General features: G+C 52.8%; 2 protein-coding genes across 6 annotated transcripts in view; one reads left to right on the forward strand and one right to left on the reverse strand.

Moving 5' to 3' along the window:
- Positions 1–15,326, forward strand: part of SEZ6L (seizure related 6 homolog like) — a 155,488-nt gene that overhangs the window by 123,802 nt on the left and 16,360 nt on the right. For all 5 annotated transcript variants that reach the window (XM_084764286.1, XM_084764282.1, XM_084764283.1 and 2 more), the window contains exons 10-12: positions 9,174–9,370; positions 12,005–12,199; positions 14,620–14,811. In XM_084764286.1, the coding sequence (XP_084620412.1) occupies positions 9,174–9,370; positions 12,005–12,199; positions 14,620–14,811 (584 nt within the window). The remainder of the gene's footprint in view (positions 1–9,173; positions 9,371–12,004; positions 12,200–14,619; positions 14,812–15,326) is intronic.
- Positions 2,945–5,174, reverse strand: LOC311587456 (coiled-coil domain-containing protein 121-like). The gene is given in 3 exon segments (XM_084764287.1): positions 2,945–3,859; positions 3,862–4,878; positions 4,994–5,174. Coding segments are annotated over 3 exon segments (1,341 nt in total). The 5' UTR covers positions 5,046–5,174; the 3' UTR covers positions 2,945–3,587.

The following is a 15,326-nucleotide window of genomic DNA, read 5'->3' on the forward strand; positions in this document are numbered from 1 at the left end:
TCACGCACCCACGCTCCCTTAAGTAGCTTCTTGTCAGGATGTGGTCACAGCAGCTGGCACATTATGGAAGGCCAGAGGCGGATCTGGGACCTCAAGGGGTCCACTGCTGTGGATGTCTGACATAACAGAAAGTGGCAAAGATCCAACCCTTGGGCCTCCCTGGAGAATGGACTAAGCAAGCGCGCTGGGCTGTGTGGGTCGCTCTTTATTATTTCCCCAGCCCCCGTTCTCTTCCCAGCTGCCTTCTGAGTGCTCTGAAGCTGCATGTAAATAAATGGGTTTGCCCCGCCACGGAAATTAGCAGTTTGATGGACGGATCACATGCATGCATGTGTATAATCCGTATATAAATAAGTGCCTGGGCTTTGGCATCTCTCCATATGTTTGCCTGCCTAAATAGCCTTGAAAATGCCTCTTTGGGCCGGGCGTGGTGGCGCATGCCTTTAATCCCAGCACTCGGGAGGCAGAGGCAGGCGGATCGCTGTGAGTTCGAGGCCAGCCTGGTCTACAAAGTGAGTCCAGGACAGCCAAGGCTACACAGAGAAACCCTGTCTCGAAAAACCAAAAAAAAAAAAAAAAAAAAAAAAAAAAAAAGAAAATGCCTCTTTGGGACAACCTTTCAAGGGCGGGATGTCTGCACAAGGGTCCAACACTTGTCTGAAAGGGCTAAAGGAAGACAGAGCGGCCAGCTCATCGCTTCTTCCTGAGCACTCTGTGTAGGTGTAAACCTCGTTTGCCACCCCGACCCCATACCGCGGATCCAGGCCAGCTCCTCCCCACCGCCCCTCACCAGAAGCAGCCTCATATTATTTTCTTCCTTATCTGTTTGTTTTGTTTTGTTTGTTTGTGTTTTGAGACAGGGTCTCTCTGTATAGCCTTGGCTGTCCTGGACTCACTTTGTAGACCAGGCTGGCCTCGAACTCACAGAGTGATCCACCTGCCTCTGCCTCCCGAGTGCTGGGATTAAAGGCGTGCGCCACCATGCCTGGCTTTTCCTTATCTTTCTGAAAGCTTCTAAAACACTTCCAAAAACACGACACAGATGTGTGTGTGTGTGTGTGTGTGCGCGCGCGCGCGCGCGTGCCAGCGCCAAAATAGAGGTACCCAGACTAACAAATTTCATTTGGGTTTGGTTAGGTCTCTGAACAGCAACACATGAAACAAAGTCATCACCAAGGAATGAAAATAGATAAGGCAAGAAATAATGCAGGATGTCCCCAGAGAGCAGACAGAGCTTTCTTAAAGGGGAAGGCCACACACCCGACCAGGCTGCACTGTGTTTGTGGCGGCACGGGAATCCGTGGTGCTGCCATTGAGGGCACCAAGACCTGCCATGGATGGCTCTCGTGACTGTTTGCTCCCACTTCCTGACACAGCACCTAGCCAGACACACCTTCTTGGAGACATGGACCTGTGGCATCCTCAGAGAATGGTGTGAACCGCTAGCTAAGAGCCCAGGCTCAGCTCCAAGACAGTGGCGCACGCCTGCAATCCCAGCACTCGGGAGGCAGAGGCAGGCGGATCTCTGTGAGTTCGAGGCCAGCCTGGTGTACAGAGTGAGTCCAGGACGGCCAGGGCTACAAAGGGAAAATCCTAAGTGCAGTCTCCTATAGCCTGGGCTGGGGGCCTCCTAACTGAGCCTCAGTGAATGCTTCCCTGACACAGGAAGCACCATATTCCGGAAGTGAGGTGTAGGGTCGAGAGTTGCTCACGGCTGTCCAGAAGGGCTGCTGTGGGGCAGGTAGTGAGGAGGGGGAGCCGCGGGGTGAGACTGGGGGGTGCCTGGGGCAAGGCGATGTTGGAGAATGTTTGACTCTGTGGTCCGTCAGTGCGCAGGGTGCCCGGCGTGTTAACCAGTAACGTTCAGGTCCAAGAAGAACAGGGATGCAGCAACAGGATTCCCCGGGAAATGTTGGTGCAGTCACTGGGAAAGCATGCTTCCTCCCATAGGCTCTGATGGGGCCACGTGATCGGAGCTGAAACAGTCAGAGTTAGGGCTCTGCCTCAGCTGGGTTATTACGATTGCTACAGCAAAAGACCGAGACCAAGAGCAAGCTGACGAGGAAAGGGTTGATTTGCCTTACACTTCCACGTTGCAGTCCACCATCAAAGGAAGTCGGGACAGGAACTCAAGCAGGGCAGGAACCTGGAGGCAGGAGCTGGTGCAGAGGCTGTGGAGGGGTGCAGGTCACTGGCTTTGGTACTTTGCTGCCTACTTCAGACTACTGGAAACACCCACAGTGGGTGGACGTGACACACGGAGCAGTAAACGCTCCATAGGGAGATGGCAGAGGGGACCGTTGCCCATCAGCTTCAAACACAAGGACTTGGCCACCTACTGGACCTCCCGTCCTCTGGCAGGGAGGTGCCACTGCCCCTCCCTCTTAAGCCCTCTAGGTGTCCTGTCCCCGCTGAGATGGACAGCCAACACTGAGACCCTGACCTCAGTCCATCGCTGTCACAGCCCCGTCGTCCACCTCCCTTCCCACTGTCAGTGCGCTCTGGCCCTTTCCCCTCATGTTTCACATCTATAGGCACGAGTAGGCTTTGGGTTTGGGGTGTTACAGGCTGGCAGGTCACGTGGTACTGACCAGCACCTCACCTAGCCCTCGTCTCAGAACCTCATCTAGACTTAGCCCATGTGGTGGCTTTGGGGAGACTTCATCAGTCCCCCTCATGTCCAGCAGATCCCTCCACACCACCCCAAGCCAGGCCCTGCTAATAGCAGCTGTCTGTCTGTCCTGCATGTGCCTCAGGACGTAGGCCCTGGATTCCTGTCCCCTAAACATTTCCAAGCAGCCAGGAGCCCCCAGGTTCCTACTGTGTTGAATTTGTGGGATTGCCACCTTCCCCTGCACACAGTAGGTGCTCAGGTATTAAGTATGAGAGAGCCGCAGGCATCAGCATCGATTGCTCCTGAGTGCCGGGTGAGGCAGGCGGAGGCTGGACGGTCCTGCATGATGTGGGACATGGTCAAGTCACAGCCCCAGGCAGAGGCAGTGTTCGCTCCATTATCCCTTTGCAATCTACGTCCAGTAGCCAAGTCTTCAAGGGTGCAAGCAGCTTTCATCTTAAGTCCCCCCACAGATATTTGTTACACACACACACACACACACACACACACACACACACACACACAAAAGGAGCTGTGTGCTTGACTGATAATAAACAGACTTTTATTTTGACTTTTGGTTTTCAATAACATTGCTTAACATCAAAACATCTCACATGCAAGTTAAATCTGTAAGCCAAAGGTACATTCAGCAATTCGTTTTCAGTGCAGTTTTGAATGAGATGGATCATTCTATAGCTAAGTGAAGGTTACAGTTCTACAGTATAATGCTGAGGCTTTTTGCCTGGAGCATCGCCCAGGACTCAGAGCTGGTCATATTTTGTCACACGGGGCCACACTCCACATCACGACCCACAGCTCTGCAAACCAATCCAGCCTCAGCCAGGCACAAATGCAAAGAGGCCATTTTCCCAAATAACAGCCTGCAATCACCTAAGACACTACCACTGTGATGCTACCACTGTGAGGTGGGGTGGCTGTGTGGAAGGTGTCAATCCCAAAATGCACCCCGTTGTCATGATGTCCACGCTAGGGCAGGAACTGAGCAGCAGGTCGGCTCCGCAGCAGGGAGCTTGGAAGGTATGGAGTGTGAAGAGGGAAGTGTGATGCTGTCGGGGAGCCAAGCCCGCGAGACAGCCCTGCCGGGACCCCTCTGCCCTCTGAGCAGTTCAGCCCGCCGCCCCCTTGGTGTTCCTGTCCTCTCTGCACTGTCTGAAAACATCTTCATTCCTTGCGTAGTACCCCCAACTTCAGCTCCAGTCTGCCCCTCGGGACGTGGCGCCATTACTTAGGATTGGCTTTGGGCCTGGCACTCAGGGGCTGGCCCTGTGTTGGGTGAGGAGCAGCCTGTGGTTTGGGGCGCCCGTGCTCCCGCTGCAGCAGGCGCTGCCTCCCCCGGGCCAGTGCCTCCAGGTACCACTGCTGCTCTTTCCCCTGCTGCTTTCTCTGCTCCAGCCTCTCCCTTCTGGCCTCCAGCTGGCAGAATTCCTCATCCAGGTGTTGGAGCTGTCTCCACAGCTTCCTGCTCTCAGAATTGATACCCTGGCAGAAGTCCTTGTGGGCCTGTTTGGCCGCGGCCTCCAAGGCCTTGGCCGTCCTCCTCAGTTCCCTGGTGATGTCCTCTCCGGACTCCAGCAGGTTGAGTTCCTCCACTCGCTTCTCCAAGGCGGCCCTTTCCTTCAGGAAGTGCCAGTGTCGGTCTCGGTCCATGAGGGGGATGTCGGCCACGATGCTGGCCTCCTCCCTCTCTAAGGCCGCTTTCTCCCTCTCCTGCTTCTTCCTCATCTGTGCAACAGGCTTCAGGGCCCTGAGCTTCCTCCTCAGGCCGGCCTCCAGCCTCCTGCCCTGCGCCAGCTGCTTCCCAAGCGTGGCTGTGCGTGAGGTGAAGCTGGAGAGCAGCTCTCGCCTCTTGTCCTCGATCTCCTGACACTGCTGGATGTAGTTCTTCCAGAGGGAGTTGTACTTGCTCTGGCGCTCCTCCCCGGCCTTCTTCAGGCGCTCCAGGAAGGGCTTGTTTACTGCCTCCTCCCAGGCCTGCGCTTCCTGTAGCTCCCTCGTGTCCCTTAGCAGCGCTGCCCTCCGCGACTTCACCGCCTCCCTCTCCTTCTCCACCTGACTCATGGCCACCTGCATCTTCCACCTCACCTTCCTCTCCAGCCATGTCATAGACTCTGGCTTCAGGAACTTGTTGAGAATGGTCATGTGTGGGGCCCCCGCAAGGGACTTTGGGAAACAGGCAGCAAAACTCTGGGAATCCTGGAGCTCGCTGTTTCTGTTCTCCTGGCGTTTTAGGCTGATGCTGGCCCCTGAAGAGTAAGAGTTTGTGCCGTGAGGCCTTCTGTCAAGGGAATAGACCCCAAAGTAGGGCAGATCCTCTACCTGTGTCTCCTGGTCCCTGGGGACTAGCGCTGGCCACCTCACCTTGATGTCGTAGACGGCCTTCTTCCTGGCCAGAGGAGGCTGGTACCTCCATTCAAGAGGTGTCAGAAAATCACTGTCATGCTGCTCAGCAGGGAGGGTGGAAGGCCCTGAGGTCCTGGCCCCTTCCCTCTGTGGGAAGGTGGTGGCTTGCCTGCCCCTGCTTGGGTAACCTTGTTCTTGGGAGTCCATAGTCCCTTCACCCCCTGGGTGCGGGGGCATTGTCCTTTATAGACACCCACTAGGGGATGCTCAGCATGGTCTCCAGGCTACACGAGTCCTATCCATCCATCCATCCTCTGGATCCCTCAAATCACCGCTTTCCCTGCATTGCCCCAGCTCTGGCACTTCCCACGCGCCTTTGTCCAAGTCCTGGAACCAAATGGGTTCTCTGCACAATGAGGGCTCAGAATGTGGAATGCTCTGGGAGTCTCTCCTGTCCTTAGACTTGCTATGGCCTATGAATTGCGGGCAGAAGGCGCCTGGGCAGAGGGGAGGGGGCAGACGGGAGGGAAGGGCCTGGGACAGAGGGAAGGACCTGCGGGGAGAGGGCGGGGCCCGGGGAGGGCGGGGCCCGCGGGAGGATCCTGTAAGGTGGTGAGCTGGGAGTTGTCTGTGGGCGAGGCCTGTGGAAGGGAGGGGAGGGCCTGCAAACAGTGGGGGAGGGGAGGAGGAGAGGTGAGGGCGGGGCCTGGATAGATCCTGAGCTTGAAGCTGTGGGCCAGTGCACAAGCAAGGTTGGGAGAAAAGCTGCAGAGACTTGGCGCCTGTGGCAGGCAGCACCCGGGCTTTCTCAGCCCTGCCAGGGACATCATTTGCACCTGTGACCTACACTGTGCTGCCTGGGCAGGAGCCCTGGGAGTGGGGGAGGGTGCCGAGGGCCTGGAGGCTCCAGGCTACTGGCTTCACTTCTCAGTGTGGAGTTTGGGCGCAGTCTGGGTCTGTTCCTCCGGCTTTGGACACCCTCGGTGCCCGCTGGGTTCCCTGTGCCATGGCTGGTGTGTGAAGGGTGGGGCTTGCACAGCAAGCTACCTCAATTTCCCAGGAAGAGAGAGCTGCCTCGGAATTGTATCCTGTGCAGCCACCTCAGCACCGCGTGTCGAGACATGCCCAAATGTGGACAGGGAGGAAAGCCTCCCACAGACAGAGCAGAGAGAGGATTCCAAGCTCGGCCACCGCACTAGCTGGCTCTCTCTGCCGTGAGGACAGCTGAGGGACTTCCCCAGGGAAGAAGGCACTTGCCTTGTGGCCCTAGAAGTTTCAGTGCCTCCTGGCAGGAAGCAGGGAGAGGTGTCCCTCTGTCTGGGGCCTTGGGAGGAGGCTCCTGGCTCCCTGTGCTACCACTGACCTCATGTCCGGCCCCAGCGCTGCTGTGTGCAGACGAACTAGGTGCCCAGGAAATGTGAAAAGGGGTGAGTGAAGAGTGAGAGACAAAGGGGAGAAGCCGCAGGGCAAGTCAGGCCCCGGGGCCCTTTCTTCCCAGCACTGGGAGGTGGCGGCAGAGGCAGCAGAGAGATCCCTGTGAGTTTGAGGCCAGCCTGGTCTCTAGGGCTACATCCCGGGCTTCACAGTGAGGGAGGAAGGAACTTGGGATGCTGTCTTTCAGGGACAGATGCATACGCTTCTGACCTCTGACCTCCCCTCTGCCTCAGCTCAGGTTAGACCTGAAATGGTGACCCCTTCAATCCCAGTCATATGGCTCAGGACCACTTTGTCAATGTGGGGTCTCTGTGAATCCACATAAATTTTAGGAGTGTGTGTGTGTGTGTGTGTGTGTAGAATGTTCTGGGGGGTTTGATTGAGATTGCACAGAATCTATAAATTTCTTTTGGCAGAGGGGTCACTTTCACAGAATTAATTCGAACATTAAGCTTGGGAAGTCTTCCCACTTGCTCGTGTCTTCTCGATTGTAAAGTTCACAGTGGAAGCCTTTCAACGCCTTGGCTAGGTTTATTCCTAGATACTCTGAGGCTGTGGGGAATGGGGGTGCTTGTGACTGGGGGTGCTGCTTCCAGCGTCTGAAGCTGGTGGTTATCAGCACATAGAAAGGCTACTTACTGCTTTTGTAAGTTGATTCTGTGTCCTGCCCCTTTGCTGAATGAAAGTAATTAATACCTTTCAGCGTCCAGAAGTATTCTGGTGGGATTTTGGGGTCTTTTATGTACAATAGCATATGTCTGTTAATAGAGATCATTTGATCAATTTTCCTAACTGTGTCCATTTAATGCTCTCTTCTTTTATCGTCCTGGCTAGTGCCTCAAGTGCTGTATTGAAGAGGGCGATAGTGGACAGCCCTGTCTCCTCACTGGCTTTGGCGGAATTGCTTAGATTTTTCTCCGTTGAGGAGGATGCGTTAGCAATGCGTTTATCATATGTAGCATTTATCTACTCTTTCTATGACTTTTATCATGAAGGCTTGTTGTGTTTACTCAAAGTTCTTTTCCGCGTCTATTTAGGTGATCAGGGGTGCTTTATACTTAGCCCATTTGTGTGACTTATTGCGCCTTTGTCATTGGCCTGGAACTTCATCTATGCCTATAACTCCAAGATTTTCATGGTCTCTTGAATTTCCTCCATATTTCTTTTCAGTGTTTTAAAAATTGTTAATCTTCTTTTCCTGAGCCATCTAATGTCTCGGCTTTACCTTTGAGTCCTGGTGGTCTGTCTTCGGCGTGCTCCGTTCTGCTTACAGAGCTCCCCACCGCGTTTCCTAATTAGGTTGTTGAGTTTTTCAATTACATCTTTACTTCCGCTTGAGCTCTCCCCAATATTTTTCCTTATTCAATTTGAGTTTTATATCCTAAGCCATCTTCACCGTAGCATTCAGCCGTATGTTTGTGCTTTCTCAGAGATCACACTCCTTGCAAATCTCTTTAAATTCTTTGGGCTGTTTGTGTTTTTTTTTAATTCTTTGGGTATTTTTTTTTAATGAGTTTTATAATTGTTCTCATAAATTCTGTGTCCTAAAGTTCATCTAGGTATTTCTTATTGAAGAATGATTCTAAGGTAGGTCTTATCACAAAAACACAAACCTAAACAAACCTAGACTTTCTCCAGGCGGTGGTGGCGCACGACTTTAATCCCAGCACTCAGGAGGCAGAGGCAGGTGGATCGATGTGAGTTCGAGGCCAGCCTGGTCTACAAAGTGAGTCCAGGACAGCTAAGGCTACACAGAGAAACCCTGTCTCAAAAAACAACAACAACAACAACAACAACAACAACAACAAAACATACAGACTTTCACGGTTGGTTATATGTTTGATATGAGATTTTATGCAGCTTCTATTGGAGGCGGGAGCTTGATTTTTAAAATTTATTTTTGGTTAATTTGTGGGCTTTTGCCTTTGCTTCCTGTTGTTTCCCAGGCCAGGCTTGTACACAGGATGTGCTACTGGGCCTGAGGTTGGCAAGGACACGGGGGGGACAATCATGAGACTGTCCTGCTGCACAGATGTGAGACTGGCTAGGGGTAGTGACTGGGGAGGGGACAGGTGGGCTAGGGTCAGGCAGACCCAGCAAGACAGGCTCTGACCTCCCCTCTGTGTCATTAACCATCCACCCCGGTCCTCAGTGTCAGTGCAAGGCCTTGTCCTGCCTTGAGATCTTTGTGTCGCCCCTTGATAAAGGGCAGCTGTGACAGGCCTGAGCACAGCTCCTGCGTCAGGCACGCGCCTCCCTGTTTCGCACACAGTGGAGAACTCTGTGGATTTTGAGGGATAATGAGAAACAGTTCGCTTTTCTCCTGTGAACTGGCAGGCCGTGGTCAGCAGGGCCTGGAGAAGAGCGTTAACGTCAGGTGACCTCAGCACCTTTGCTCAGCATCTTCTGCACTGAAGAAGAGGGGAAGACCTGTGTCACTCCCCAGCAGGTGGCCCCATGCCCAGCACAGCACTGCAGCATCCAGCAGTGTTGTTAACGGGACAGGGATGGTTGTGTGTGATCTGGCTGCACAGTGGGACACAGACGGGGAGAGCCATTTCATAAAGGTCTTCCAGAAGCCATGTGTCTGCAGATCTGCCTGTTGGGCAGTGTGTCCTGGTCCCATTTTCTGTCTGGGCCTTCCCAGCCCTGCCTCCTAGCCTGCGGCCCGACACACTGCATGTCTGAAGGAATTCTGTGTGACTTGGTGTTTATGCAGACAGGAGCCGACACTGACTCCCTCTCCTTCTTTCTGCCCATCAAGCCTAAACCTGAGCAACAGTGACATCCTGACCATCTATGACGGTGACGAGGTGGTGCCCCATGTCCTGGGCCAGTACTTCGGCAACAGCAGCCCTCAGAAGCTGTATTCCTCCACACCAGACCTCACCATCCAGTTCCACTCGGACCCTGCTGGCCTCATCTTTGGCAAGGGTCAGGGATTTATCATGAACTATATAGGTAGGTGTCTCAACCCGTCAGTTTTGTCTGTGTTGGAGGAAAGGCATGCTGGTTTCCTGCGGAAACGTCTGTGTGGATGCTATGTGGCTGAGTCTCTTAACACACTGTCCCTGCTAATGATGGTGGTGAGGCTCGTGATGAGATGGCATGGCGTCCAGGAGATGTGCTAGATTTAAAGCCAATTTTTCCCAAGACAGGGTCTCTCTCTGTTGGCCTTGGCTGTCCTGGAGGCAATCGTACAGTATGAGATGCATTCAGTGTATGTTAAACAAATGTTAGTAACTCGGCTACGCAGCACAGACTTATTCCCCGAGATTGGAAGGGGTTGGTGTCAGCTGTGTCAGAAGCTGCTCCACAGTTACAGTGGTTATCATGGCAGGGAGATGAAGCCATGGTAGAACAACAGAATATGACAAGGGGGAATAAATGTTGTTAAAGATCGATTGCTTGGTGGAGGGCGTTATGCTGACTTAAGAGCGCAAACCCGATCTGAAGACGTAGTAACTGAGCAATGTCGTGTTGCAGCCATAAGAGCTGGGGACGTGGGTGAGGAGCCTGGTAAGACAACCACTTCATTTACTAAGGGACTGCAAGGCCCTGGAGAAGCCTTCACAGAATTCTTACAGAGATTGGGTTCAGCTCTAGATAGAGCCATAGAAGACCCTGACACCAGGCAGGCATCGAAACTGATTATGGCATATGAGAATGCAAATACTGAGTATCAGAGAGCAATTAGACCATTAAAGTCATGAGGAGCCCATTAGATGAGTAGAGAGACAGTTAATGTTCGCTCTCAGGAGCATCAGAGCAATATCGTAGGACAAGCCATAGCTAGGGGTCTCAGATATCAAAATACCCGGTGCTTTAATTGTGGTAAAATTGGGCCATTTACAAAGGAACTGTAAGGTTAAAAAGTCCAGACCTCAAAATAACAGGTGCGCTCACTTTGGAGTAAATGGTAAGCATAGAAAAGTACAAGGAGCTTCTGGCCGTGATGGTAACGATGTGCCAAGACTTCCAGGGTGTTGTAGCTGCTGTGGAAAGGGAAAACCTTGGTCTAGGGACTGTCAATCCAAGGGAGACGTGTGAGGTGATCTCTTGCCAAGATGGCCCGTTACTGAGGCCCCACTTTGGGCGACACCTGTCAGCTTTGCCTTTTCCAAACCTACTTTATTTGGGGTCTTTAAATGCGTATACCTTCCTTCCAACCCACCTGCCCTACATAGGAGAGAAAGGAAGTTTATGGGAATAGGAGAAGCAGACCTTGTTAAATTCAGTTCCTGGAAGCAATTCCCCTGGAGTAGTCGGCAGGATTTCCCAGACCAGCAACTCCACCAAAGTTGCTGCTGGAACCTGGAACAGCAGCCGGAGCCTGGAGCCTCGAAGCTAACGCTGGAGCAGTTCTCTCTTGGAGCATCTTAAAGTGCAGCAATGAACAGCCAAATAATACCAAGACCCAAAAGCCCTACCTCCTCCCCACACACACACATATATATATACATATACACATATATACATAAATGTATATATATAATCTCCTCTCAGAGTCTGTACTAAGATGTTTTTCAGCTGGCAAAAACCAAGCCCCACATGAGGTGGTTTGACCTCCAAGTGGATAAACATCACTTGCTCTCTCACAAGTCTATTCCCCATCCCACACTTGGGATCAAAACAAAAACATGTTTATGTCCACTACAAGCCACAGCTACCCAGGTAGAGAATGGTGCCAACTAAGTAAACTCTGAATGTGACTCCTGCCACAGAGGGGACTGAGTTCTCCCCAAGGTTGTGGCATGGCAGCTCCCACTGAGGGTCAAGACAAGCAAATCTTTCTGTTTGAAGGCATTTGGACACAGAAAGGCCACAGCACCCACCGGTCTCTTCCAGCAATGTGTGGCTGAGTCTCAAATCCAGGGCTTGGCTGATTTATCAAATACCTAAAGGTAGAAGCCTCTGATTCCCTCCAGACAACTCTACAAGCAAGTTCCCTGTCTTCTTCCTGTAGACAGCTGGGAGAGGTCTCCACATAACCTGCACTGAAATCCTGGGGAGAGCCCCCGCTGGCTGCTCAGGGTGGCTTTCCTCAGGCAGTCAAGGACACCGATGTCCCTAGAAGTGCACAAACTGGCTTCAGATGGGTTCGCCATGTATTCTCACACAAGGATAAGAGTGTGAGCCAGGAGATGGGGCCGGAGAGATGGCTCAGTGGTTAAGAGCACTGCCTGCACTTCCAGAGGTCCTGAGTTCAATTCTCAGCAAACACATGGTGGCTCACAACCATCTATAATGAGATCTGGTGCCCTCTTCTGGCCTGCAGGTGTACATGCAGGTAGAACACTGTATACATAATAAATCTTTTTTTAAAGTGGGGTTTGGATTATCACCTCAGTGACAGGGTTTTGTAGGAACAAGAGAGGACCCCACACACAAATGGACAGCTTAGCAATGCCTTTGAGTTTCCCCAGATTGTGGCAAATGTCCTCAAGCAACGCGCAGTGGTGGCTTTCACTTGTGGTGAGTGATTCTCTTGCTGTGAATTAATCCCCCACAGGCTCAGGAAGCAGCCACAGTGCACACAACTCTTAGTTTTAAACTGCTTTTCCCCAACCTAAGGAGGATGTCTTTCTTTTAAAGAGGTGTCACGTAACGACTCCTGCTCAGACTTGCCTGAAATCCAGAACGGCTGGAAAACCACTTCCCACACGGAACTTGTCAGGGGAGCCCGGATCACGTACCAGTGCGACCCTGGCTACGACATCGTGGGGAGTGACACTCTCACCTGTCAATGGGACCTGAGTTGGAGCAGTGACCCCCCATTTTGTGAAAAAAGTAAGAGTCATGTTTTTTTTTCCTCCCTAAGTCGCTGGGTGGAAAGTCCTTCCTGCAGGCACGTGCCTCGTGGAAGCAGCCTGCTTGTTTAAGGTTGTCTAAGGCTGGCTTCCTTTCCTGAATAGTTTTATTGGCACCTTAGGCTCTGGTATGCAAATGAATAAAGCACAGTGGGTGGAAGGTGGCAGGGAAAGGTGGGGACTGTAGCAAATGATAGTGTGCCCGGCCTGAGTGGGAGTGATAGTGACTTTCGATCGAGTCTAGGGAAGCAAGTCACATCCATCTTGCTTTAGTCCTCCCTCCGTGGGCAGCTGGCCTCCCACCTGCTGACTCCCAGGTGCTGCCCTCAGGAGTCCATGGCCAGGCGTGAGTAGCCGCTGTGCTCCCTGTCCGAAAGGGGGGTAGGAAGGGAGGTGTGCCGGCTCCTTGCTGATGTCCACAGCAAGGGAAGGAGCTGGGCTTGCACGTGGCCTTTTCTCCTGGCATCAAACTCCAACCCCAGCCCCGCTGCAGGGACCTCTAGGTGACAGTTTGATATTCCAGTTTCACAAGATCAGAATCAGAACAGCTCATAGCAAAGTTTGTAACAAGCATTGGCAGAGGATGAGGGTGATGGAAAAGGGACAGGGCAGGGACTGGGCCACCTAAGGGGAAGACAGCAGCCAGGCAACACCGGAAAGCCTACTGAAGAGCCACGGTCAGTCACATGCACATGTGTGACACCTGCAGCACCTGGCACACTCAGAGGCAGGTAGTGAGTGGGTGGACGGATGGATGGACAGGTGGGTGGACAGGTGGGTGGACAGGTGGATGGACAGTTGGGTGGACAGGTGGGTGGACAGGTGGATGGACAGTTGGGTGGACAGGTGGGTGGACAGGTGGATGGACAGTTGGGTGGACAGGTGGGTGGACAGGTGGATGGACAGTTGGGTGGACAGGTGGATGGATGGATGGACAGGTGGATGGACAGGTGGGTGGACAGGTGGATGGACAGTCGGGTGGACAGGTGGGTGGACAGGTGGATGGACAGTCGGGTGGACAGGTGGGTAGACAGGTGGATGGACAGTTGGGTGGACAGATGGGTGGACAGTTGGGTGGACAGGTGGGTGGATGAGTTTATAGATACAGATGGCCCCGGCAGTGTATGGACAAAATACTGACATTTTCTATGTAGGTATTTATCTGCATCTCTCCATGTATAGATGTCTGCTTATATCTCTCTAGATAGGTATGCATGGATTCCTAGACATAGATGTTTATGTAGATAAGATGGAGTTACAGATAATATGTTTATTATATATACTATGTATGGTAACTAATGTATAACTATATGTGTAGTCTATGTGGCATACAACTCTCTCTGTATATCTACATAAAGCTATATCTGGATGGATGGATGGATGGATGGATATACAGACAGCTAGGACACATGGACAGAGGATTGATGAATGAGGGGACAGACAGTCAGACAGGTGGCTTTCGGGTAGAAATAGCTGCAGATGGGGTTCTACATGAAGGGATGCACGTGCATAGACTGTCCGTGCGGCGGCTCCGACTGAGCTTGGTGGACATCTTTTACATCACCCAGGTGTTCAGCTCCTTCCTTCTTAATTAGTTTACTGTTTCCCTTTAATCTGTATCGATTTTTTAATTAAAGTGCAATTGATGCTTGTTTTCTGGTGTCAGGCATCAAAGAGAGGACAGGGGCAGCCCTCACATTGTTCTTCCCACTCTATCGCTCAGGATTTCATGGAATGTATGCTCAAACTGAGCCCTTCCCTCCCCACTGTGATTCCCCCATGCTGCCCACCATGCTCACCCTCCTCATAGTGCTCCTCACCTATGCTCACCTTCCGTGAAGTGCTCCCCACCATGCTCACCCTCCTCACAGTGCTCCCCACCATGCTCACCCTCCTCATAGTGCTCTCCACCATGCTCACCCTCCTCATAGAGCTCTTCACCTATGCTCACCCTCCTCAAAGTGCTCCCCACCATGCTCACCCTCCTCATAGTGCTCCCCACCATGCTCACCCTCCTCATAGTGCTCTCCACCATGCTCACCCTCCTCACAATGCTCCCCACCATGCTCACCCTCTCACAGTGCTCCCCACCATGCTCACCCTCTCACAGTGCTCCCCACCATGCTCACCCTCCTCAAAGTGCTCCCCACCATGCTCACCCTCCTTAGTGATGATTTATATCTTAGCTGTAGTTTCTGAGCTTGGTGGAAAATCTTGAGGCACACTCAGGACTAAGCTTCAGGTCTCTTCCCGCCTGGCCTATTCTCCAGCCCCCCCTCTGTAAATCTGTGTCCCGTGTCCCCAAAGGGCAAAGGGTGACTTGTGCAGCTTTCCTGCCCGTCCTGCAAGTCCTGGTGGCCTGTGAAGTCACCATGTGTCCACCCGCTCTTCCCTGCACAGTCATGTACTGCACTGACCCCGGGGAGGTGGAGCACTCCACCCGCCTCATCTCGGACCCCGTGCTGCTGGTGGGCACCACCATCCAGTACACGTGCAGCCCTGGGTTTGTGCTCGAAGGAAGCTCGCTTCTCACCTGCTACAGCCGCGAGACGGGGACCCCGATCTGGACATCCCGCCTGCCCCACTGTGTCTGTGAGTACAGGGGTTAGAGATCGCTTCCTCCTGCCACAGAGGCGCATGGCCTGGGGGAGGCATCGGGTCCAGGCTGGCTCCTGTTGGTACTGCCACACACCATGACAGCTGGTGCTAACAGGCACTTATGCGAAGGCCTCAGGAGAACGTGGCTGTCCTCTGCCGGGCTTCCCTCAGTGTTGTTGTTGTTGTTTTGGTTTTGGTTTTGGTCTCCCTGTTAAGAAGAGGACGCTGCAGATTGGGAGATGGCTCCGTGCATGAAACACTTGCCATGCAAATCTGAGGGCCAGAGTTTGAATCCCAGCACCCACATAAATGACAGGGGATCCCAGGCTAAGCTTTGAGCTAGATTTAGTGGAACAGAGCTCTGGGTTCAGAGAGAGACACCACCTCAGGAAAGTGGAAAGCGGTAGAGGAAGACACCCAGTGTCAACACCAGCCGCTGGCCTCCGCACACGTGCCCACACGCGTGCGTATGCAGTCACACACATGTGCACCCGTATGACACCAACACA

The sequence above is a fragment of the Acomys minous genome (genome assembly GCF_964271855.1).
Source record: "Acomys minous genome assembly, chromosome: 16".
NCBI classification, from domain to species: Eukaryota; Metazoa; Chordata; class Mammalia; order Rodentia; family Muridae; genus Acomys; species Acomys minous.